The sequence below is a fragment of the Corythoichthys intestinalis genome, chromosome 12, assembly GCF_030265065.1.
Source record: "Corythoichthys intestinalis isolate RoL2023-P3 chromosome 12, ASM3026506v1, whole genome shotgun sequence".
Classification (NCBI taxonomy): domain Eukaryota; kingdom Metazoa; phylum Chordata; class Actinopteri; order Syngnathiformes; family Syngnathidae; genus Corythoichthys; species Corythoichthys intestinalis.
In genome coordinates, this window is record NC_080406.1 from 39242395 (window position 1) to 39268031 (window position 25637).

The following is a 25637-nucleotide window of genomic DNA, read 5'->3' on the forward strand; positions in this document are numbered from 1 at the left end:
TTCTTTTGAAAGACGATGACACAGAATGAATGTTAAGAAGTGACCATTTTTGGTAGTTAAATAAAAATATCCACATCCGTTTACATCACATTTTAGGACATGTAGGCAACAATATCAACATTTGGTATGCATGTGTAGCCTACATGACCCAAAATTTGATGTCCACATGTGACTGCCAGGTCTCAATTATAATTATTAGCAATAATAGGTGATACATGCAGAAGGTATTCGGTTTCGTATGTCTGTCGGTTTGTTTGTTTTCAACATAACTCAAGAATGAATGAAGGGATGATTATCAAACTTGCAGTATATTTTTTACATACAATGGAAGAGAAGATTAAATTTGGGGGTTCTGAGGTCAAACTTCACAGAAGAAAGGAAAAATAATTTCAAAATGAATTGATCAGATTAGCCTATTTAACTTAAATTTGCTGGGTAGGAGATAGGGGAGAGGATACATAAAATTATAATCAGTAAAATTTGAATTAAAAAACTAAATTAATAAATATGCATCCCAATCACGTCCCTCTAGGTTTCACTGTCATTGCCCACGTGAGCGTTGAAGTCCCCCAGGAGAACGAGGGAGTCCCCAAAGCTCTCGATTTACCAGTCGATCTACGTTCCTACCCTCACCTATGGTCACAAGTTGTGGGTCGTGACCGAAAGAACAAGATCCCGAATACAAGCGGCCGAAATGAGTTTCCTCCACAGGTTGTCTGGGCTCTCCCTTAGAGATAGGGTGAGAAGCTCTGTCATCCGGGAGGGACTCTGCGTCGATCCGCTACTCCTCCGCATAGAGAGGAGCCAGCTGAGGTGGCTCGGGCATCTGGTTCGGATGCCTCCTGGACGCCTCCCTGGAGAGGTGTTCCAGGCATGTCCCACCGGCGGGAGGTCCCGGGGACGACCCAGGACCCGCTGGAGAGACTATGTCTCTCGGCTGACCTGGGAACACCTTGGGATCCCGCCGGAGGAGCTGGTTGAAGTGCCTGCGGAGAGGGAAGTCTGGTCTTCCCTGTTAAAGTTGCTGCCCCCGCAATCCGACCCAGGATCAAGCGGAAGATGATGGATGGATAGAAAATAAATATACTCTGGTTATGGCCCCCAATAAAACTTGGGTTTTATTTATTTAATTTTAATTTCATAGGACACTGGTACTTCTACATACGAAGTTAATTCATTCCAGGATCTTGTTGGAAAGCAGAAATGGTCGTATGTCGAGCAGGATTTTCCCACAAGAATACTTTATTAATCCATTAATTCGTTCCACCTTCCAAAAACCTACACTAAATCCTAATAAATGCTGCCGGTAATATTGCAAACAGCAATTACACAGAGCAAAACAAACAGAGTATGTATTAAAATTGGAATAATAATATAATAATAGTAATAATAATCCTTGTAATAATGTAACGAATCGAGTTCTAATGTGGCGGATGGGTTTTGCGTGGTGTACCTGAATGCAACACGTGGCTAACTTCACAGAATGAGAGAGGGACTTTTTACTTTCACTTTGTTCAGCTGCGGCGGAAAGTAGGCGTGTTGTGTTGCACAAGTTCTGAAATAAGAGAGATCGTAGACATTCTGCGGCCATATTGTCGAGCCAGATCACGGACGAGTGCACCACGCTCATATTTTTCTATCATTTCCATCTTCATTTCAATGGTAAGCCTCACCTTTTTCCTTTTTTTCACCACCTGCACTAACATTTTTGGAACCAATGTTGATTTCTCTCACAAGAAAATCCGCCGTGCGTCCGTCTTGTGGAAAACAAAGAAACAGCGGGCTCGTTATAAATCGTATATTTCGAGCATGTCGTCGGATGTTTGCCTGTTTTCAACTGGTATATTTTTGCTCTGCACTTTAGCACTGACATGACCTCATGCTGCTGTTGAATCTTTGCTGTACATATGTCCAAAACTGTGTCAATGTTTACACTTGGTACTGATGGGTATTTATTTTATGGGGTTGCACTTTGCACTTTACCAACTTAGCTGTATGAGCTGGATGGATGCTCCAAACAAAGTTTCGTTGTGCTTTTTTGTAACAATGACAATAAATATTCTGAATCTGAATCTGAATACAGAAACAAATGGCGAGTCAAATCTTACATCGGATGTCGAAAACATCGTGTGATGAAGCGATCGTATGTCGAGGTACCACATTTAACTCATCAACATCGCTATTGAAAACGATGGGACGTCTAATTTCTTTAAAGTGAAGGTCCGGAATGCTTACGTTTTAGTGCCATTGACGGTACTAAACATCCAATCTATTTTGACTGGGAGGTCCTCTCTCAAAAAGGGATTAGACGTCCAGTGTTGTCAAAGGCACCCAATGAGTTAAAGGGGTTAGTGTTACTTAAGTTAACATTTAGTTTTCTTTTAAAAATATAAGTGCTCCATTTGGGTGAAAATGCCAAAGGGAGTCTTTCTTTTATGGCACCGTCGAATGCTTGAGCAAAGCAATTTGAGAAGGCAATACCACTTCTGTCATAAAAGCCAGTCTTTATGTGTTCTTGGCTGACAGAGATAGTGAAGAGCCCAAATCCGTACTCGTCAACATTTCTGTATTTGACATCTTTTTATGACAATGCCTGAGTTGAAGAAACATAAAGATCACAAAGACAGCATGCTCTGCCTATGATTGTAAATCTCAGTTAGGGTAAAGTTTGAATCCCCAAACAAGCACATTTTTCAAAATGTCAAATTACTTGCTTTTTATGATAAGGGTGAGAAATAAACGTTAACTTGTATTTAAAATACGACGCAAGTGTCTGAAAAAAATTCTATACAGAAACGCTCCACCTTCACTTCAACACAACCTCCATCCTATTTTGCAGACATAATTGGTTGCCCTTTTGAACAGAGGTTAATAAAAAAAAGAAAAAAACGTATCCAACATATACAATTGAAAAATAACACGTTCTGGTACACTGCAGAAGCAGGTTTGGGTTTTTTGGCGTACTGTTGGTGATTTAGTGAGATAGAAATTTATCTTGTAAATGTGGAGGAATAAATCTGAGAAGTATCCAAGACATTTAACACAGTTGGTCATGTCAAAACATTGTGTTATTCAAAGCCTGTGCAGTGGTATGGTTTTCTGAATATCAGAGGAATACAGTATTATTTACCTTTATAAGAGTCAGTGTTGTATTAAAACGTTCTACCTTAATCATAATGGGGTTTCTGATAACTTGCCACACTCGTGTAACTGTGAGAGACAAAAATATTAGAAACACTTTCAGTAAAACATGCACTTTAATCTGTAATTTTACAATAGACATTGTTAAATCCCAAAGTGTACTTTAGTACAACTCCTGACAACAAGTATAGAATTCCCAGTCCCGTTGGATGTTGACTTAGTTGTTTTATCGTCTATAAATATAGCAAATCAAATGCATGACACAAACTTTTAATTATTGAAAATGGCAATTTTTCATTACGAAACACTAAAAGAAATCAAAGCCGCTTTCTTTTATTACAACTCTGAGGCATGGACATAATAAAAGATCTGGCTCCAATTTTTTCTGATTGCTGTTGCCGGATCAGCGTTGCATGTAAGCCTTGTCATCAAGGTTTGCATAGTGACTGTAGGGACATCACACTACCAACTTTTCAGAGTGCTCAAATTGTCCCCACCTACTATTAAGCAACCTTATTTGCAAGATGTAATGACTTCCGTTATACAGGTAATTTAGGTTGTCTTCCCACATGTTGTAAGGATAGAATAGAACTTACCATTATTAAGTGAAACACAAGTTTGACTGGCTGATGACTTGACAACCCCCCATCTCCCCCGCCACACAGACGCACATACACACTCACACAGCCCCGACAGATTCATGTCGACAACATGCCACCTCCTCTGCCCCCTTCGAAGAAGATGGATATATATATTTTTTTCCGCGAGCAGAAGCGAATTCAAGTAATAAGTAAAATACGTCAATGTTGTGGTAGTGGGGAAAACATCACTAATTTTGAAACAAAGTCAGACCTGCATCAGAGTTAGCATAACATTAAACTGTCTGAACTTACTAACCTGCAAAACTACTGCGGTCAGGCCAGCCTCCACAAGGAACAACTAAGTCAAGCTAGTCGTCCCTCATTGGGATCATTGTTTGCATTATGTGCATTACGGTAATACAATGCGGTGGCTTCAGAATGCAAGCCCCTTTATTAAAAAAAAACAAAACAAAAACGGGGAGCTATCCAAGAAGGGGTCCATTTTAGAGGGACACTGACATGAACAAGAGGGTTGCGTGGCTCAGTGGTAGAGTATTTGTCCCCCAAATCGGAGGTTGAGAGATCAATTCTCCATCCTGATGAACTTAGTGTTCTTGAGCAAGATACTGAATCCTACGTTACCTTGGTTTGAGTCGAGGGGTAGTCTCGTATGTCTCAGATGTAGATTGGTCCTAGGATAGCTTACATTTTTGTTCATACATTTTTTTCCCTGATCTCTATTACAATACTTTATTTTGAGTCTAGGGGTGCTCCAGTGTTCTCTAGAAGTGGACCAAATCTTGGATAGCTACTGTTTTTTTTTTTTCTTTCTTTTTAATAAAGGGACTTGCACTTTCAAATGTTTTAGTGTTTTTTTTTGTTTTTTTTTAAACAAAGGTTTGAATCGAACGTTTTATCACCTGAACCAATAAAACCAAGAAAGTAAGTAGAAGTCAATACAGATTTATTTTTGCATTGATCATTTAGCATGTCAATTCTGTTCATATTTGTGAGAAATATAGCCCTGACCCCTGTTCAACAATCTGTTTGGTCTTAATAATGTCACATCCCCAGCAAAAAGTGTACATGCAGGTTATGCTGTTATATCGTCCCTATCCCTACCAATGTTGAGACCAAACCTACGCACTTGCTTGTCATTGACCATTTCCTTCAAATTCCATCACAATTGGATTGAGATCTAGACTTTTGCAGGCCATGACATTGATGCTGCGCATGTATTTTCAGTTTTTGACTAATAGGCAGATCAAATGTGGTACAGATGTTAGTTTTAGGGAATATATTTTACAGTGTAATTCCATAAATTTTCCTGTGTTTTGGTCTGAAAAAGTGACCAATTGTAATTACCATAAATTATTCCCCAGATTCTCAGGGTTTCTAACACCAGAAATTCACCATTTGAAATGACTTTATTATTATTTTTTTTATAGTATAGAATATTTTGTTGTTATTATTATTACTATTTTTAAACGCGATTAAACAACTGAGAAAACATCCTCCAAGACTCCATACTTTTTGCCATGCATCATATTTTTATTGCATTTATTATTGTATATTGGAGGTAAAAAGTGTCAGTTGAGTCCATATAGAAATGACACCTTTCCTGTACTGTACCTGTAACTTGATTTTAATCGTCTTTTTGTTGCGTTAACTTTTATCAGTCTTTCTCACCTTACATCGTCTGGCGCCAGTGACAAGTCTCCAGCAATGATGACTCACACAACACAACACCCACTGATTCTTTATTTTTTTTCCCTTTGCTTTTTCTTGTCCCGCATCATGCACAGATAACCTTTCTTATGTTATCCTTGTCTCATCCCCCATGATTCATTAGATTTTCTGGTTTGAGAAGCCTGGGGGGTGGCTGCCATCATAATAGGCAAAGAAAGATCGTTTCTCCCATCATCAAGTTTCTGAATCATCTGGAGGGCTTTTATATTTCTTCTTTATGCGTAACGACAGAACCGGGCTGTGATTCACATAGGCACCATTGTCATAAATCTTTTTTTGTTTTTTTACATGTGATAATTCCTTTTGCATTATGTTGTATGATTCATTTATCCAACAAGCACTTCAATCTATCTGCAAGCTGCCTGGCTTCTTTTCTTTAATAATGGGCTCCGGTGTCACAGCTGCTTTACAGTCTCATCTTTAAAACCGCTCATATGCGTAGCCGTGCACAGTAAAGGTAATATATGGTATTGGATCTCAGGGACACGTGGCTATTATATCTTCTGGGAGAGCTTTGTGGAAGATTCTTCTGCTATAGTTTGCGCATTCATTCACAAGAACATTTGTGAGGGCATTGTTGTTGGTGATGAAAGGGGTGTGGGTGGGGCTAGAGGTGCTCTCGATCTCTTTTGTTGTTCATCCCAAAGGTGTTTGTTGGGGTTGAGGTCAGAGCTCTCAAATTTTGTCACAACAAAGTCATTCAAGCATGCCTTCATGGGCCTTGTTTTGGGCACCGGCTTAGTCATGCTGGGGGAGGGGGAAAAGGGTTTTCCCCAAATTATACAGGATGAATTAAAATAAGAGTGGCGATGAATGGGAAACAAATAGGAGCAGCCTAAAACCCTAGTAATCGATCGAGAGATTGACGGGTTTAAAATAATATAGCATAACATCATATTGTATCCTATCATAACGTACTGGAATTTATCGAAACGTATTGGAAAGGTATATCGTAATTTCACGAAACATATCAAAACACACTGGAAGTATCGTATCTTATCGCAAAGCATCAAAACTTATCGTATTGGAACGTAACACCAAGTAAGATCTCTGCAATTCTGTCATATAATGCACAATTTCTCCCAGAAAATGATTGCAATTACAAATGCTTTGGTAGTAATATCTTCATTTATTTTGCTTGCAATAAAAAAAACACAAAAGAGAATAAAAAAATATAATATTATTAATATCATAATAATAATAATAAATCATTATCATTTTACATAATACTCCAAAAATGGGCCAGACAGAAGTATTGACACCCTCAGCCTAATGCTTAGTAGCACGACCTTTAAGCAAAATAACTGCGAACAACTGCTTCCGGTATCCATTAATGAGTTTCTTACAATGCTCTGCTGGAATTTTAGACCATTCTTCTTTGGCCAACTGCTTCAGGTCTCTGAGATCTGAAGGGTGCCTTCTCCAAACTACCATTTTCACCAGATCTCTCCACAGGTGTTCTATGGGATTGGGCCGGACATGAAGCTTCTCTAATTAGTGTAATTAAAAGCACCTGTTACTTACCTGTGCAACATAACAGGTGGTGGCAATAACTATATCACACGTGTGTAATAGATTGGAAATATCCCATGATTGATAAAATTCATATATATGTTAATTAAAAAGACAGGTGAAAAAAAACGTGGTAAAATGTTAGTGTTGAAGAAGGGGTTAAAAACGGATTTTGAAATGGATAACATTATTAGCATTCATTGAAATCATTTTTAATATAACTGAAATGATGTGAGACCTGCTCTCCTAGTTTAGCCTCAGTGAGAAAAATGATCGGCGATCGACTAGTAGTGTCTGCTGAATGAAGGAAAAGGGAAAGCTCGCCACTTTGCCTCATTCTCCTTTGAGCTATTGAAGGCAAAACATCGTGGTTTGAGTGTTCATTCTGATATCCCTATCCAGGTATGAAACACTGCACAAAGCATTTACATATACATTTGTAAATATTTCGTTTTGATATATATTTGTATTACTTTTCTGTGAATGTTAAAAATGCCTCTTTTCTCTGTATTGTCTTAGCTAGTTCGCCAGTTAAGGGGTAAAATGGCCGTCATTAACGGCCGATAAGGTCAATTGTTTGGTTGTCCGTGTTTATATTTATCTTCTTTGACATAGTTTGCAACTTTGTATTACATGTCTAACAGAAGCTTGAGAGAAATTAACATGTTTATGATTTTTTTCTTTGTCTGTAAAACTGACTATATGAAAAAGCCTTTGGGAAAGTGCACATTATTTAGAATGCTAATGATATATTTTTGATACGTTTTTCCTGTTTTCTTGGACATTTTATGTTAAATACAATTCTCCTTTGAGCTATTGAAGGCAAAACATCGTGGTTTGAGTGTTCATTCTGATATCCCTATACAGGCTGCAACATATTGGGGGCTCGTCCGGGATGGATGTGACAAGGACCTGCTATCTGGAATAGAAGTCCTGTTTTCATTCAACCCATTACACATCTACAGCCTGAGGGGTCCAGAACGTGTGGTGGTTTAACGCCTGCAGAAAGACGCTTGCGATCTGAGGTTAACTACGAGTGCCAAGAGAGCCAAGGTGTCCAATCTGCAAAGAAGTTATCGCACCACATCAGCATTGGCCACGAGTTGGAGATTGAAATGGCGTCTATGGAGATCGAGGACTTGAAACTTCAAGTTGGTGCTGCTCTTTATACATTAACAAAGGACAGTTTAATTGAAATTTGTGATTTTCTATGTATTACTGGTTCTGAGCTTGAAATGGTGTCGGCAAAAAGTCGTCCGTCTATTGTAGCATATATAACAATGTATTTAGAGACAAAAGACTTTAGCGAACTTGAGGATGAGGGCATGGCAGAACTTTTGGCCCTAAATGATAAGGTTGTTGAGCTACAACAACTTGCTAAAACACAAAAAAATGCAGCTTTGCGTGAAAAACAGGTGGTGTTTGAAAAAGAGCAAGCCAATCAACCTTTAGAGGAAATGCGCTTAGAAGAACAAATTAAGGAGTTACAGCTAGCATTAGCATTGTCACGGCTGGAGAAAACAACGACTGACGAAACCAAAAATACAGTCAGTGAGGAAAATGACAATATAAACCGTAATTATGCATCCGCTAGACAGATTCCACAGCCCCGGCTTTCATTGCAGTGGGGAAGAGAATTCAAAATATCAGGTCAAATTGGTGAGCCCGGCCAGAAAGATAAACTTACCTTTTCTAGTCTCGCACACCAAATTGAGCAAGGTATCAGCAAAGGATTTCCTGAACTAGAGATAATTGATGCAGTGATAAGGGCAATAGCACCAGGTTTACAACTTCGTAGCTATTTAGAAGGTAAAACCAACCTTACTTTACCTATATTAAGGAGAATTCTCAGATCTCACTATCAAGAAAAAGGTGCAACAGAATTATACAAACAACTCACGTCCGAAGTTCAAAGTAACAAGGAAACGGCACAAAATTTTCTGATACGTGCGTTAGATTTGAGGCAAAAGATTTTGTTTGCATCACAAGAAGCTGAGTCTGGTCTAAGATATGATCCTGTCCTCGTGCAAAGTATGTTTCTCCACACTGTCCTTACTGGTCTGCAAAGTGAAAGTGTTAAGAGTGATCTTCAGCCATACCTACAACAAACAACAACAAGTGATGAAGTACTATTCGAGAAACTTAATATTGCTTGTGCCAACGAAACAGAAAGACAAAATAAGAAGAAATTACTTTCCCAAGTGCGATCAACCACTGTGCATTCAGTTCAGTCAATTGACACATCTACGGATAAAGAATGTAAAAATATAATATCAGAACGTTCAAGTAAAATTCAGTCTGATGTCCTAAATGAACTGAAGGAAATGCGCTCCGACATGGCCACATTGAAAAATTTAAGCGTTGAAGTGGCACAAATTAGAGAATCAATACAACAATCAAACTCATTGCCAACACAGTGTCAGGCTTCACCTGTCGCCCAAGAATATGCCCCACCCTACATGTTCCAGCATCAACCACAAATGTACTGGCCTCCCAAAGGACCAGGGCAAAGCGGAGGGACAGCTCAATATCAACAGGGGTTTGCTCCACAGCGCCATCCGCCTGTGACAATTCGCTCACGTCCCAGAAAATGTATTGGCTGTCGACAGAATGGAAGTGAGACTTGCAACCATTGTTATAGGTGTGGCAGTGATGAACATTTTCTCGCAGGTTGCAAAATGAGGGTGGTGAGACAGGACCAGGACAGTTCTTTAAATGGAAGAGGGCTACCCCCACGGGACAGAGAGTAGCCTGCAACAGATTGTCCCAACAATATTGCACTTATTGTGGTATTACTGGAAAAAATCTAAGACTAAGAAAATGTGCCTCTTGTAATGAAACATATTACTGTTCAAAAACCTGTCAAGTTGAACATTGGCCAACACACAAAAAACAATGTGACGATCATCCACGTTCTAAGAAAAATGGCATCACCAAGGAAGAGGATGACAAATCGAATATCATCTCTTTGGTGGGGAAACGATGTGTTGTTGAGTGCTACATACAAGGCCACAAGACTCATGCATTGTGGGATACGGGTTCTCAAGTGTGTATTGTTGATGAAAAGTGGAAAAGCGAGAACTTGCCAAAAGAAAAGCTCAGAGATATTTCTGAACTTCTTGATATGTCTGATGATTTTACAATTACAGCTGCTAATGGACAAAGTATGCCTTATGAAGGGTTCGTTGAAGTCACTTTTGGATTAGTTGCAGAAGATGCCAATCCAAAAAAATTTATTGTTCCCATGTTGGTGATGAAAGGGGGAAGGCTCTCACAGCCCATCCTGGGTTACAATGTCATTGAGCAGCTGGTAAAAACCTATACAGCAGAACAGTTGGATACTGTAAGAAAAGAGCAATTCCATGAAACATTAAAGACGGCTTTCCCCAGCCTCGAGAATGACTGTGTTCTAGCTTTTATCGACCTGGTGACCAGTGAACAATCGTGTGAGTACACTGTAAAGACAACTAAAGAGCGAACACTTGTCCCCAAACACACCTCTGTTCGGATTGACTGTAAAGTGCAAAAAGAGCCATTTAAGGAGAACACAACACTTCTCTTTGAACCCGACATAAATCCAAAGTGGACTGAAGGTCTTGAATTCTGTGACACTCTAGTAACAGTCAGACGGGGTGTTAAACCTTATGTTGTTATTGATGTACAAAATCCAACTGATCACGACATTGAGTTATCAGGAAGAACTGTTGTGGGCACAGTGCAGCAAATCCAAGCTGTTCACCCAGCATCCATTTTGGAGAGGTCACCCATCGTCTCAGTGAGTCAAATAAGTGTAGATGCTGAACCAGTCGCGAAATACTTATGGGATCCACCAATTGACTTAAACCATCTGCCAGAACTAGAGAGAGAAGTGGTAAAAAATATGCTCCGCGAAGAGTGCTCCTCTTTTTCTAAATCGGATGATGACATTGGGCAAATTGAGAAATTGAAATTGAGAATTTCCTTGAAAGATGTAGATCCAGTTGCACGGACCTATCTGTCAGTACCAAAGCCTCTGTACAAAGAAATGAAAGAATACTTGCACAATCTCATTGCCCAAGGGTGGGTGAAGAAATCAAACTCATCTTACGCCTCACCAATTGTCTGTGTCAGAAAAAAAGATGGAAGTTTGCGTCTTTGTATAGATTACAGAGCATTAAATAAGAAGACACATCCTGACAGACAGCCAATTCCCCGTGTTCAAGACATCCTTGACAGTCTTGGTGGAAACTCATGGTTTTCCTTACTAGATCAAGGAAAGGCCTATCATCAAGGGTTCATGGATGAGGACAGTAGACATTTAACAGCATTTGTGACTCCATGGGGCTTGTATGAATGGATAAGGATTCCATTTGGACTGATGAATGCACCTGCAGCCTTTCAACGCTGTATGGAAGAGTGTCTGGAGGAAGTACGAGACACCATCTGTGTCCCCTACTTGGATGACACGTTGGTATACAGTCAGTCATTCGACCACCATGTCAACCACGTTAGAAAGGTCCTCCAGCTGTTGAGAAAATACGGAGTCAAATTGAAACCCAGCAAATGTGAATTGTTTAAACATGAAGTTCGCTATCTTGGAAGGATTGTCTCAGCCGAAGGTAGCAAAATTGACCCAGCTGACACCATCGCTGTGAGAGGCTTGAAAGAAAAAAAAACCAAGCACTGTTGGAGAGCTCCGAGCTGTTATGGGCTTGTTGAGCTATTATCGACAATACATCCAGGACTTTTCACGCATAGCGGGTCCACTTTATGACTTGCTGAAAGGAACAGAAGACGCTAATGCACCGCAAAACAGGGCAAGTATAAGACGTTCTACAGGAAAGAAAAAAGGAGTACCATCACAAAAACCGATTGACTGGACTGAGGATCATCAGTGCATACTGTCACAGTTAATAGATTGTCTAACTGAGCCTCCAGTCCTTGGATTCCCAGACTTCTCACGGCCATTTATCCTGCACACGGATGCCTCAAATCAAGGTCTGGGAGCAGTTTTATACCAGCGGCAAAACGACAAACTCCGCGTCATAGCATATGGTTCCCGAACACTGACTGCTGCTGAAAAAAATTATCATCTTCATTCAGGGAAGTTGGAATTCCTTGCATTAAAATGGGCCATCACAGATAAATTCAGAGATTATCTGTTTTATGCACCAACTTTCACTGTGTTTACTGACAATAATCCACTTACATATGTCATGTCAAGCGCAAAACTCAATGCCACAGGTTGCCGATGGGTAGCAGAACTGACAGACTTCCATTTTACCATTTGCTATCGGCCAGGGAAAGAAAATGTGGATGCCGACAGTCTGTCGAGAATGCCTGTAAATATTGAAGAAATGAATGCAAAGAGGAGCTATCATCAGACTGTGTGGCAGCGACAGCCTATGCTGTTCAGGTTCAAGACTCCAGTCCACCAGGAATTGGTCCAATACTGGCATCTCAACATTGGTCAAAAGTGGACGAAGAAACACAAAAGCCTTTTTCAATGGCTGAAATCAAGCTAGCGCAACAAAACGACAAGGACATTGCTCCAATATTGCACTTCAAATTGGAAAACAGGAAACCTTTGGGACAAGAGTTCACAGCCCTTAGTTTCCACAGCAAATGCTTACTACGGGAATGGGAAAGACTACGAATTGATGAAAATGGCATTCTCCGTCGAAAGACAACAAACAGAACCCAGCTGGTGTTACCTGAACAGTACAAGAGCAAGGTTTTGAAAGAATTACATGATGACATGGGCCATCAAGGCATCGATCGAACAACGTCATTGATCCGAGACCGATTCTTTTGGCCTTACATGCAAAAAGAAATAGAACATTATGTGGCAAGAACTTGTACATGTTTAAAACAAAAAACACCAAGTAAAGAAACAAGGGCACCGCTTACCAGCATTGTCACGACTCAACCGTTTGAACTTGTTTCAATTGACTTCCTCCACTTAGACAAATGTAAGGGGGGATATGAGTATATTCTTGTAATCGTTGACCACTTCACTCGTTTTGCACAGGCTTATGCCACCACCTCCAAGTCTGCTAAAGTAGTAGCTGATCGTATATTCAATGATTTTGCCCTGAAGTTTGGACTACCGGCGCGGATACACCATGATCAAGGGGGCGAATTTGAGAATCAGCTTTTTGCCCAGCTAAAGAAAAATTGTGGTGTACTTGGTTCGCGGACAACACCATATCATCCCCAAGGAAATGGTCAAGTTGAACGCTTTAACAGGACACTGCTTCACACTGCAAAAAAAATATCTTGCATTTTTTGGCCTAAAACATTAATTTATATTGGTAAAACTTGAAAATATATATTATTGACATTTAAGACAATAATGTGAGTTTGCACAACAAAGCAAAACAGTCGTATGCTCCAAAATAATGTGGTGAGTTGTTAATACTTAAGCCCTTACGTTGTGGTTCAATACAAAGGACGAAAGTTCTGCCAACTCATTTTTCTTTATTGTTAAATGCGGGAAAGCCAACTTTCCAAGTTGGCATTTTTCACTTCAAGTTGGCTGTGCGCTGATGCTGCTGCGAGGAGCTGGAGTGCTGCTGTCTAGGACTAAGTCTGCACAGGTAAGTTCTAAACAACCTTTAATTTATTTTAACGTTATATCATATGGGAATTTTATTTTGAGTTGTGTCGTAATGGAGAACGCAACCTATACCCATTTAAACACTGGGCTTTTCGGTCCTTAGCAATTAGCGGCTACCTGATGCTATAGCAGGGCTGCAGTACTTAAGCCATGCAGTAACCTTATTTATACCTGTCAAGTTTTACGGTTTCGGCGTAATTTGTGCTAGTGAGCACCGGATTTTAAATTTGTACGTCATACGTTCAAAATTAAGTTTTTCGTGCATTTTTTTTTTCTCCGCTCGGATTTTGTCACCGTTTTGGCAACGAGACAATGTGCGTTAAGATGCGTTACTACGATGATTGAATTACGCGATAAAAGTCAGAGACACTGAGAGAGAAGAGTTTTTGTTGTGACACTGTAGCAAACGCGCTGCTAGGCTAGGTGGCTTCGATATTTCCTGGCTGGAGGCTGCCGACAGCCTACAATCTACGCCTAGATATCACGCACCTATAGAACTACATGGGAAATGACAGACGGCGGCGTTAATAAACAGCCGCCATTTTGAAGCAGTACACTTCTCAGAAAGGCTCTGCTGTAGTGAACCTTCCTAGCGAACTTAAGTAACTTTTTATCTAAAATACTAAATCGGCAAAATCTTGACAAAACGGTAAATAAAATACTCAAGTCCACATTCTGTATCAGGAGCTTTAAACTACATTCAATTAATTTAATGTAGTGAATCAACCGTTAAAGTTGTTAAAATTGCTCCTGTTATTCCATAATTTCCATTCTGTCTACTTTCGACATGTGAAAGTTTTAAAAATGTTTCATCATTTAAAGACAGATTCAAGTCAAGATTTTGTCGATTTAGGAGTATTTTAGATAAAAAGTTACTAAGGTGCGCTAGGAAAGTTCTGTACAACAGAGCCTTCCTGAGAAGTCAACTGCTTTAAGATGGCGGCTGTTTACTAATGACGGTGAGTCGATCATCTAGTTCTCTATACATGTTATAACGCCGCCGTCTGTCATTTCACATATAGTTCTATATATGTGTGATATCTTCTGTAGCATTATGTGGCCAACTGGCCGTATGTTTGTAGCAACTAGCAACTGGGCGTTGTTTGTCGCTGCTGACGGCCGCAGTCAGGTATTATTATTTTTTCATCAAGCGGCATGAGATGAACATGATATTTACTCCCGGTCCGTTCCTCATTGTGTCCCCTGTGTTTTAGTTCCACTTTACCTGGTATAATTAAATAATCGGAATTTGGATGTTTGTGAATTGTTCTCGAATCTTTCACGGCCGAATAGCGAATAATCTAAGAACCGGAAATTTCGCATGCCTCTAGTTTTTACAGTGTTGACATGATTGTACTGCATTACTAATCCCCAGCAAATTGTCATTTTTGTTTTTTCAGATTGAAATTAATGCAGTGCAAGTTGTGCAAGTTCACCCACGCCGTTGATGCTGTTCTGCTGAAACACTATCGACTACATCACAGAGGTTCAACCTGGCCTTGCATCCACAGGGACTGCTGTTGCACTTTTAGAACAATTAGTGCTTTGAAATCACACCTTTCGAGATTGCACAGGACTGCCCAAAGGCAAGAGAATTTAACATTCCAATGCTGGTTGTGTGAATACAAGGACATTTGCTGTAAAAAGAAAGTATTAATTCATTTGCATCATCATCTTAGACGCAGAGAGATAGTGTGTTGCCCATTTGTGGGGTGCAACTTTAAAACCAATCGCCTTAATAGTTTTACTGGACATACATCACGGAATCATAAAAAACACAATCTTAGAGATTTTTTGTCACCAGTCAGGGTTGTTAGAGATTTTCAGTCTAATGACCCAGACCAGCCATATAATGATCCTGAAGCTGGTGTTTCATTGACATGTAATCCTCGATTAGATTCCACAGAAAAACATGAACCCGATTGTGTACACAATGTAGACTCTAAAATACTTGAGCACAGATTAGCTTCCCTTTTTCTTCGCATGCAATGCCTGCTACATGTGTCAAAACATGCAATACAAGAAATTATAGATGAATTTAGTTATATTTTGTCCCAATCCAAATTTCATACAACTGAAATTCTCAAGGAGGTATTTGCGAAACATAATATTGAAGTTGAGGAAGAAGTTATTCAAGAGATAAGTAACACTGTGTTAGAAAAAAATCCAGTACTTGTTACCACATCAGAAAAAGGTACATTATCAACAGATTATAGGAGAAACAAGTATTTCAGGGAGCATTTCTCCATCATTGAACCAACTGAGTTACTGTATGACCGGACTTCAAGAAAATACTTTGTTTATGTTTCTGTGAATCAGGTTATTGAGCTTTTATTCAATAGAGCAGAGTTTCTTGAAAAAATTGTTTTCAGTGAAGAGTCTATTCCAGGGTTTTACAAAACTTTTCAAGATGGCCTTTACTTTAAGCAAAATTTTGGAGAACAGGAGCTGCATATTGCATTAGGTTTATACATAGATGATTTTGAGTTGTGTAACCCGTTAGGCACGTCAAAGAAAATTCATAAAATAACAGCTGTTTACTGGGTTATTCTTAATTTACCCTCCAAATTTCGTTCGTCCTTACACTCAATTCATCTAGCTCTTCTTGGAAAGACTTCTGATGTAAAGCAGTTTGGTTTTGAAAAGTTTTTTAGTCCTTTAATTAAGGATTTAAAGTCACTGGAACAAACTGGGGTCTTTGTGCAAACGCTTAACAACTATGTAAAAGGTTCAGTATTTTGTGTCTGTGCAGACAATTTAGGAGCTCATGGACTTGCCGGCTTTCAGGAGAATTTCAATGTAAATAATTTTTGTAGATTTTGTTTAACGAATCGGGGTGAAATAGCAACTACTGCAATTTCTGATTTTCAGCTGCGTTCTAGAGAACAGCATGATACATGTCTGCTAAAACTTCGTCTTGAAAATGTTCCTCATGTAAACGGTGTTAAAAATGAATGTGTTTTAAGTCAGCATCTGTCAGATTTTCACCCTGTCACTGGCTTCCCCCCAGACATTTTGCATGATTTTTTTGAAGGTGTTATACCTGTTGAACTGTCTTTATGCCTGAAAAACTTGATTTCAAAAGGGTATATTACTTTGGACAGACTAAATAGCCTAATCAATTCATTTCCGTACAAATATTCTGACAGGGTAAATAAACCAAAGGTAATTTCTAAGGCAAATGTTGAAAAGGGCACTATTGGTGGCAATGGCCACGAAAATTGGTCTTTATTACGATTCCTCCCTCTTCTCATCGGAAAGAGTGTGCCAGAACAAGAACCTGCATGGGAAATACTGATGGACCTCAAAGAAATAGTCGAAATAGTTGTCTCACCTGTTTTTTCAGAGGAAATATTGCATTACTTGGAGATCAAGTTGTCTGATCACAGAAGCCTGCTCACAGACACTTTTCCTGATTTTAGCCTGCGCCCAAAGCACCACTTTGCTGACCATTATCCTTACCTTCTACGCTGTTTTGGCCCATTGGTGGAATTATGGACGATGAGATTTGAATCAAAACACAGCTTCTTCAAGAAGACTATGCATGATGTTCAAAACTTTAAAAATGTACTCCTCACGCTGTCAGTAAAACACCAACAGATGATGGCATGCCAGTTTGATAGCCAGAGTCTTTTCAAGCCAATGTTACATGTGGAGAAAGTAACTGACATCAAAATATCTTCTTTGGATGCTGACTTGCACACAGTGATTCAGAGAAAGTATCCACATCTTGAAACTGTGTCCCTTTCTAAAGACATTTATTTTCATGGGACCCGATATGTCGAGGGTATGATTCTGTCATCTGGACACTGCAGTGGTCTGCCAGAATTCTACAAAATCGTGACCATAGTGGTTGACCCTGAAAAAGTAGCCTTTGTTGGCAAAAAGCTCACATCTTGGTACCTTGAACATTTTAGGTCTTATGAGCTTGTGGAGAGCATCTATGCAGACATTGAAATTTTTGATCCTCAGGCTCTCAACGACTATCACCCATTGGTTGCGTACACAGTGGGAGGGAAGGTGCTGGTGACTCCAAAAGTGTGCCTGCTCCATTGAAGAGACACAGAAAGGTAAATGAACCAAGTTAAATGTTGTTCCAACTCACTCTTATATTGCTTTGCAGGTAGAACAACACTGTCTAAGTCATTGCTATACATTGTATATAAATTTAACTTGCCTTGTTTGAAACCATTTGCAACTTAACCCATCTGTGTTTTGTTCTTCTTTCTTGTGAAACAGGCTGGAATGCTGCTGTTAGTAAAAATCTCCCCACGAATGTCCCGTAAAGTGACGATTCCTGAGGTACCTGAATCAGTTGAAGAATTGCAAAACATCCTTAAGGAAAAACTTGAACTTCAAGGTAGCTTCGCGTTACAATATGAGGACCCAGACTTCAATAATGCTCCGTGTAATTTGATTGACATCCATGATTTGCCACCTGAGCGTGCGATATTGCACATTCTTTGGGATGAGACATTTCCACTTGTTCAGCAAGAGTCAGACTCTGTTGGTTCAGAGTCTTCCCTGGACACAGCCAGTTTATCCAGCAGAGAGTCATTCCAGAGTCCCTCAGCTTTCATCAGGAACCATCTGCGAAGTGTCTCAGGGTGGCCTTCACCTTTTCCCATCCCGTCCTTCTCCTACGATGTGGAGTTGAGGCTGCGCAAAGGCAATGAGGCATATGAAAGAACGAAGAAAGGTATCACCTTAACCAGAGACATGAAGATAGACATTTTGGACAAGATCGCTCAGGCAGTGTTTGAACTGAAAGCCTATCCTGATCATGACCAGATTGAGTCAGTTGCTTCTGCTCTCATCGGTAGACATCCATGCCTTCGAGAACCAGGCAATGAAACTGGATATGGCGGATGGAAAACAAGCATAAAATACAAACTTGGTAATTACAGGTCCAAGCTGCGTCAGGCAGGCTGTACTGAGGTTAGCATTAACCAGAGGAAGAGGGGCAGTGAAGATGCAAGCACAGGTCCTTCTCTGAAGAGAGCAAAGAGAGGCGAAATTAACCATCTCCCTGACCATCCAGAAAATTATAATGATGACTCACTGGAGAATGAAAGACTGGTTCTAGTTGAGGATTTCAAGAGGAAGAACAAGGATGTTGCACTCATCAGACAAAATATGGAGCTGACTTTCTCCCTGAGGCGCAGGGAGATCGTGGAGTTGCAACCTATGGTTTCAGAGATACTGGAACGTTGGCCTGCTCTATTTTGTGAGGAAGAGGTAAGCAGGTGAACTAAGAATATTATGTTGTGTTTCTGTTCATTTTTAAAAGTGTGTTGATCACAATGCCCATTTTAACACAAAGATAAACTTGAAATTGTTATGACTTTGTAATGAGGATTCAAATTTCCAGTTCACATTTTTCCAACAGATTAGAGAAGAGTTTTATCGGATCACAAATAGAAACCTCCTGGAGAACTTTAAAGAAGCCCTCCAACAAAACACCTGTAGGCTCCTGAAACTCTATCGAGCGAGAAGGACAGCTTCTCTGTCAGAGATGGATCAGGTCCTTAACAGCTTGGATCAAGTGGTGAGTTCTCGATGTAGTAATTTAATAACGCTTTGTAAATGTTTGACATGCTACCAACAGGATTTTTCGGGGATATGGAAGAGGACATTTGCCTGCATGCCTACTCTATTTCTTGTCATGTTTCATGCAACTCTTGTTTCAGACATCTGACATCACTGCACATCGACAAACTGCAGCTTTAAAGGGCCTTCCCTTGTATCTCCGTGAGAGCCAGGAGAAGCTCTTCAGAACCTGTCTTGTGAGTTTTTATAACAGAAATTGTAAATTATGTAATTAAACTATATTTACGTATAGTGCTGTACTTAAGGTTGACTTCAACCATTACCTCTCTGTCCTACTTGTTCCCCAACAATGTGTCTTCTAGTTTTACTGTGCTGGCTATGACTTGGTGCAGCCCAATTAATGTCACTTGATGTGTGTATGGGGGTTAAGATGTTGATTATGGGGTGTGGGGTGGAAATAGTTAATATGTCAAGCTTATAATTAATTCTGTTTGGAAAGAAATTTTTATTTAATAATGTGGAGATATTTTAGAGTTGGAGCTTATTCTGATTCACAGTATTTTAATGACTAATGTATTGCAATCCATGTGTTGGTCTTTTCATGTCTCTCAACACAAGGCCACTGACCCAGATGAGGAGCAGACGAAGGGCCTCACTGTGGGTATCCTCACTGTGCTGGAGGATGATGACACCACAGTGCCTCAAAGTGTCGTGAGTGTGGCTGTTGTTGTGGAAGAAGAGATTGTCCTTCAAGATCTTCCTGACCTACCAACTGCTTTTGCCTACCTCTTTGGACTGATCTATGCTTTAAACATCCAGTACCCAAAAGATCTCAGGTACACATTCGAAACTGTGCAGAAGGTGTTCATGGAACTTGGAGCAGACCTCTCTGCAAGGGTCAGATCGCTCAAAAACAAACTCCTTCAGTAAATCCAAAAGTTCTGGATTTGGAGTTGTTGACCTCTAAAAGTTAGGTACAGCTCACATGTTTTATATTTTTGATTCATACGTGTTCTGTATGGTCTTGTTCTTGTGATCACGTTGTATGTTTTCGATTCATACGAGTTCTGTATGGTCTTGTTCGTGCGATTTTGAGACCTGAAGTTGTTGCACTCGGAAGATTCATACTTATTTATCATATTGGTTCCGTATGATATTCTATAGATGACATGCTTGAAATTTTGAGACCAGAAATTATGTTGCTCAGTAACCTTTAAACAGATTTAGTACATTCATAGTTGTACATCATACTGATTCGCTATGGTCTTGTATACATTACTTGTGTTTGATGATACTACAAGATGGCACAATATGCTGTCACTCATTAGTTTGCAATAAATGCACTTGGCCCTGTTGGAAGAGATTTGATGCTCGTAGAGTTTTAATAAAACAAATGTTTTGAATATATTTATTGCATCTCCACTTATTTCAACATTTGATTTATGCATTTGATAAAACATTATCAATTATATTCTTAGGTAGGTATAGTATATACTTACTTAACCCAACTAATTGGGTTATGTGCACTTTTTACTCAGAAGTGCATTCTGTGTAAGAACTTACAGAGGATTCATTACAATATTATAAATTAGTACAATTTAAAGTACAGTTAGTGGAAGTAAGGATTAAATGTTATTACAATGTAAAATATTAAGTTAGAATTTAGGAGAGAGTAAGCACAAATTACATTGAAAAGTTATTACAATGTAAAATTATAAGTTACTCAAATTTAGGAGAGAGTTGAAGTTAGGATTAAAAGTTACTACAAAGTAAAATTATGAGTTAGTAGAATTTTGGAGCGAGTTAGCGCAAATAAAAATAAAAAATTAATACAATGTAAAATTATAAGTTAGTCCAATTAAGGGAAAAGTTAGCTGAAGTTCGGATTACAAGTTATTACAATCTAAAATTGTAAGTTAGTAGAACTCACTGTGAAGTTGATAAAAATCAAAACTCAGAGTTGAGCAAACTCAGAAGCAAAACTTAAAATGTTTAGTTTAATTTTCCAACTTAAAATTGTATCGAAGTTTGTTGCCTTGAAATTTTGAGTTGACGCAACTTTTTTTTTTTTACAGTGCAGATGCTGAGAACACTTACAGAAAAGCAAAAGACAAATTGGAAAGAATCATTGAACAAACTGATCTACGCCTATAATTGCACTCGATGTGAAGTCACAGGTTTTTCTCCCTTCTACCTGTTATTCGGAAGGTCACCAAGATTGCCAATTGATCTCGTATTTGGTCTCACAACTGAAGTAGGAAATGTAGACCACCGAACATACATGGAGAAATGGAAAAGAGAAATGCAGGAAGCAAACGAAATTGTCCAAGCAAATATAAAAAAATCAACTGAGAGGGGTAAAAGACACTATGATAGCAGAGTGAGAACATCTGTCTTGTGTCCTGGTGACCGTGTTCTGGTTCGGAATTTGACGCCTCGAGGAGGCACAGGAAAGCTTCGTAATCACTGGGAAGAGGATATCCATATTGTGATTCGTCAAGTTGGAGAAAATAACCCAGTGTATGAAATCAAACCTGAAAAGGGCAGAGGAAGAACAAGAACATTGCACCGAAACCTGTTATTACCATGTGATCACTTACCTTTGGAAATTCATCCGCAACCAGCAATTAAACAAAAGAAAAAGACAACCCTTGCAGAAGAAACAGACCAAGAGCAAGAGAGTGACGAAGATGAGTGTGTGTACTATTACAAGCCAGTAGTAGAGTATCAAGCACCCATTACAGACATGACTACTGAGCCAACTCGAGAGACACCAGCATTAGACACTGATGAACGTGGACCTAACACAAACACAGCTGGAAGAAGACAAGATGATGTGTTTTTGAGAGATGAAAATCAGAGTGATGTTGAGCCACGGGTAGAGTTTCAAGAGGAAGTTCCGATATCGCTCCACAGTGGTTCAGGAGGAAACGAAGAACATAATGGTAGATACCCAAGAAGAGAAAGACGACCTCCTGAAATCCTCACCTATGACCGGCTGGGAACTCCATCATGCTGTAGTACATCACACACAAGAAGAGAGCCTTACCAGTATCCATCTTTGCAGTACAGAGAAGGTCAGTTGGTGACAGTGTGGACAAACCCATTCCAAACATACCAGCCTCACGATATGCGAGCGTATTGATTGATAGTTTATTTAGTGCCATTGTGTTTCAGAAAAATTCTCAGACAAAAACAACCGCTATTTTCTGCAGTTACAATTACTTGCAAAACAGTTCATTTTATCTCATAAACCTATGATGTCGGGACGACATCTTTTTCTGCAGGGGAGTGTGTAATAGATTGGAAATATCCCATGATTGATAAAATTCATATATATGTTAATTAAAAAGACAGGTGAAAAAAAACGTGGTAAAATGTTAGTGTTGAAGAAGGGGTTAAAAACGGATTTTGAAATGGATAACATTATTAGCATTCATTGAAATCATTTTTAATATAACTGAAACGATGTGAGACCTGCTCTCCTAGTTTAGCCTCAGTGAGAAAAATGATCGGCGATCGACTAGTAGTGTCTGCTGAATGAAGGAAAAGGGAAAGCTCGCCACTTTGCCTCATTCTCCTTTGAGCTATTGAAGGCAAAACATCGTGGTTTGAGTGTTCATTCTGATATCCCTATCCAGGTATGAAACACTGCACAAAGCATTTACATATACATTTGTAAATATTTCGTTTTGATATATATTTGTATTACTTTTCTGTGAATGTTAAAAATGCCACTTTTCTCTGTATTGTCTTAGCTAGTTCGCCAGTTAAGGGGTAAAATGGCCGTCATTAACGGCCGATAAGGTCAATTGTTTGGTTGTCCGTGTTTATATTTATCTTCTTTGACATAGTTTGCAACTTTGTATTACATGTCTAACAGAAGCTTGAGAGAAATTAACATGTTTATGATTTTTTTCTTTGTCTGTAAAACTGACTATATGAAAAAGCCTTTGGGAAAGTGCACATTATTTAGAATGCTAATGATATATTTTTGATACGTTTTTCCTGTTTTCTTGGACATTTTATGTTAAATACAATTCTCCTTTGAGCTATTGAAGGCAAAACATCGTGGTTTGAGTGTTCATTCTGATATCCCTATCCAGGCTGCAACACGTGCAGCTAGTTAAAATGGATTAAAGTTGACTCAACCTCTGTCCCGTGTCCTTGTGTGTACCCCATTGAGCATGGAGCAAAGAAAGAAGACTAAAGGACTGTCTGAGGACTTGAGAAGCAAAATTGTGAGGAAGCATGGGCAATCTCAAGGCTACAAGTCCATCTCCAAAGACCTGAATGTTCCTCTGTCTACCATGCGCAGTATCATCAATAAGTGTGAAGCCTATGGCACCGTGGCCAACCTCCCTTGATGTGGACAGAAAAGAAAAATTGACGAGAGATTTCAATGAAAAATTGTGCGGATGGTGGATAAAGAACCTCGACTAAGATCCAAACAAGTTCAAGCTGTCCTGCAGTCAGAGGGTACAAAAGTGTCAACTCGTACTATCCGTCAGCGTCTGAATGAAAAGGGACTGGATGGTAGGATACCCAGGAAGACCCCACTTCTGACCCTGAGACACGAAAAAGCCTAGCTGGAATTTGCCAAAACGTACCTGAGAAAGCCAAAAACGTTTTGGAAGAATGTTCAGATGAGGCAAAAGTAGAGCTTTTTGGGAAAAGGAATCAACAAGGAGTTTACAGGGAAAAAAAACGTGGCCTTCAAAGAAAAGAAAATGGTCCCCACAGTCAAACATGGTGGAGGTCCCCTGATGTTTTGGGGTTGCTTGCTGCCTCTGGCACTGGACTGCTTGACCGTGTGCATGGCATTATGAAGTCTGAAGACTACCAACAAAATTTGCAGCATAATGTAGGGCCCAGTGTGAGAAAGCTGGGTCTCCCTCAGAGATCATGGGTCTTCTAGCAGGACAATGACCCAAAACCCACTTTAAAAAGCATTGGAAAATGGTTTGAGAGAAAGCACTGGAGACTTCTAAAGTGGCCAGCAATGAGTCCAGACCTGAATCCCATAGAACACCTGTAGGGAGATCTGAAAATGGCAGTTTGGAGAAGGCACCCTTTAAATCTCAGAAACCTGGAGCAGTTGGCCAAAGAAGAATGGTCTAAAATTCCAGCATAGCATTGTAAGGAACTCAATGATGGATACCAGAAGCGGTTGTTTGAGGTTATTTCGTCTAAAGGTTGTGCTACCAAGTATTAGGCTGAGGGTGTCAATACTTTTGTCCCGCCCATTTTTGGAGTTTTGTGTAAAATGATAATGATTTAATTTTTTCCCCATTCTCTTTTGTGTTTTTGTATTGCAAGCAAAATAAATGAAGACATTACTACCAAAGCATTTGTAATTGCAATCATTTTCTGGGGGAAATTGAGCATTATCTGACAGAATTGCAGAGGTGCCAATACTTTTGGCCAGCAGTGTATAATAATAAGACATATTTAAGTTGCAATAACAACACGCTACTAAACGTCTGGTACAATTTACCCAGATACCACACTGGCTGTCATTGAAGGCAATCGACATCCAATTCATTTTGACTGGGAGTTAAAATGGATTTGACGTCTATCGCCATCAATCATTTACTGTCAGCATTTCTTGTCCAAATTGATTGGATGTCAATTTTGTCAATTTAGCAACCGTCTACCTGATGCACGTGCTTTGTATATACCCTATTTTTCGAACTACAAGTTGCACCTGGGAGTAAGTCGCACCAGCCCAAAAATGTACAATGAAGAGGAAAAATAAGCCCACTTAAGTTGCACCGGAGTATAAGTCGCATTTTGGGGGGAGATTTACTTGATAAAATCCAACACATAGAACAGATATGTCATCTTGAAAGGCAATTTCAAATAAAAATACAATAGAGAACAACATGCTGAATAAGTGTACAATATGATAATGTTATGTGATGAATGAACAAAGAAATGTGAATGTGGCCGGAATGTTAACGTAACATAGCTATTAACACATTTGCTCCCAAAAACGTATAAATACGTTCTATTTGTAATTGTTTCAGTGTCCGAAATACGTAACTATACGTCTTTTATTGTTTTATTGTTCTGGGTCGTGATTCAATTTAGCTCCAAAGCACAAAGCTGAAAATCCATTTTAAAGCAATAAAACTGGCCAGGAGGGCAGTAGCGCATTTGATAAGACCTGCAACCCGATTCAACGGCAACGAACGGCCAAGCCGCACGTCAGGGGCGCCGGCGGAAGACGACCAAATGGATGCCAAGCGCTGGACGACAGAGCAGAACGACCTGGACCACTAGTGCAGCGGACAATACCTTTGCCTATATTTGTCTTGTTGTTTATCTCATTTTGTAAAAGGAAAACGTTACTCAGATGTTTGGGATATAACTAAAGCAAAAACTAACTGTATAAGTTATGTTTGAAATGTATGCTTTCACAAAAAGCTCAATTTCTCAGTGTTTTCATCAGAAATTGGAAAACTAAGCTATTTTCTAATGCTGATTAGAGAATTTTAATTTCT

At 39.4% G+C, this 25637-nt stretch overlaps 3 protein-coding genes across 4 annotated transcripts in view; 2 read left to right on the forward strand and 1 right to left on the reverse strand.

The window, feature by feature from the left end:
* cxcr4b (chemokine (C-X-C motif), receptor 4b) overlaps positions 1-25637 on the reverse strand; it is an 85439-nt gene that overhangs the window by 37610 nt on the left and 22192 nt on the right. The gene's annotated exons all lie outside the window — the stretch shown is intronic.
* Positions 7477-24444, forward strand: LOC130926733 (uncharacterized). Its single transcript, XM_057851857.1, has 2 exons — positions 7477-8134; positions 21207-24444. Coding segments are annotated over exons 1-2 (1071 nt in total). The 5' UTR covers positions 7477-8133; the 3' UTR covers positions 22277-24444.
* On the forward strand, positions 16203-20509 carry LOC130926730 (uncharacterized). Its single transcript, XM_057851850.1, has 5 exons — positions 16203-17651; positions 17821-18819; positions 18971-19129; positions 19272-19367; positions 19750-20509. The coding sequence occupies exons 2-5, from the start codon at positions 17827-17829 to the stop codon at positions 20059-20061; spliced, it is 1560 nt and encodes a 519-aa protein (XP_057707833.1). The 5' UTR covers positions 16203-17651; positions 17821-17826; the 3' UTR covers positions 20062-20509.

Bases quoted from the DNA above. Each gene is read 5' to 3' on its own strand.
- LOC130926730 (XM_057851850.1), top strand. From the start codon at position 17,827: ATGCTGCTGTTAGTAAAAATCTCCCCACGAATGTCCCGTAAAGTGACG. The intron at 19,130-19,271 runs GTGAGTTCTCGA...CTCTTGTTTCAG, and splicing joins TTAACAGCTTGGATCAAGTG to ACATCTGACATCACTGCACA. The intron at 19,368-19,749 runs GTGAGTTTTTAT...TCTCAACACAAG, and splicing joins AGCTCTTCAGAACCTGTCTT to GCCACTGACCCAGATGAGGA.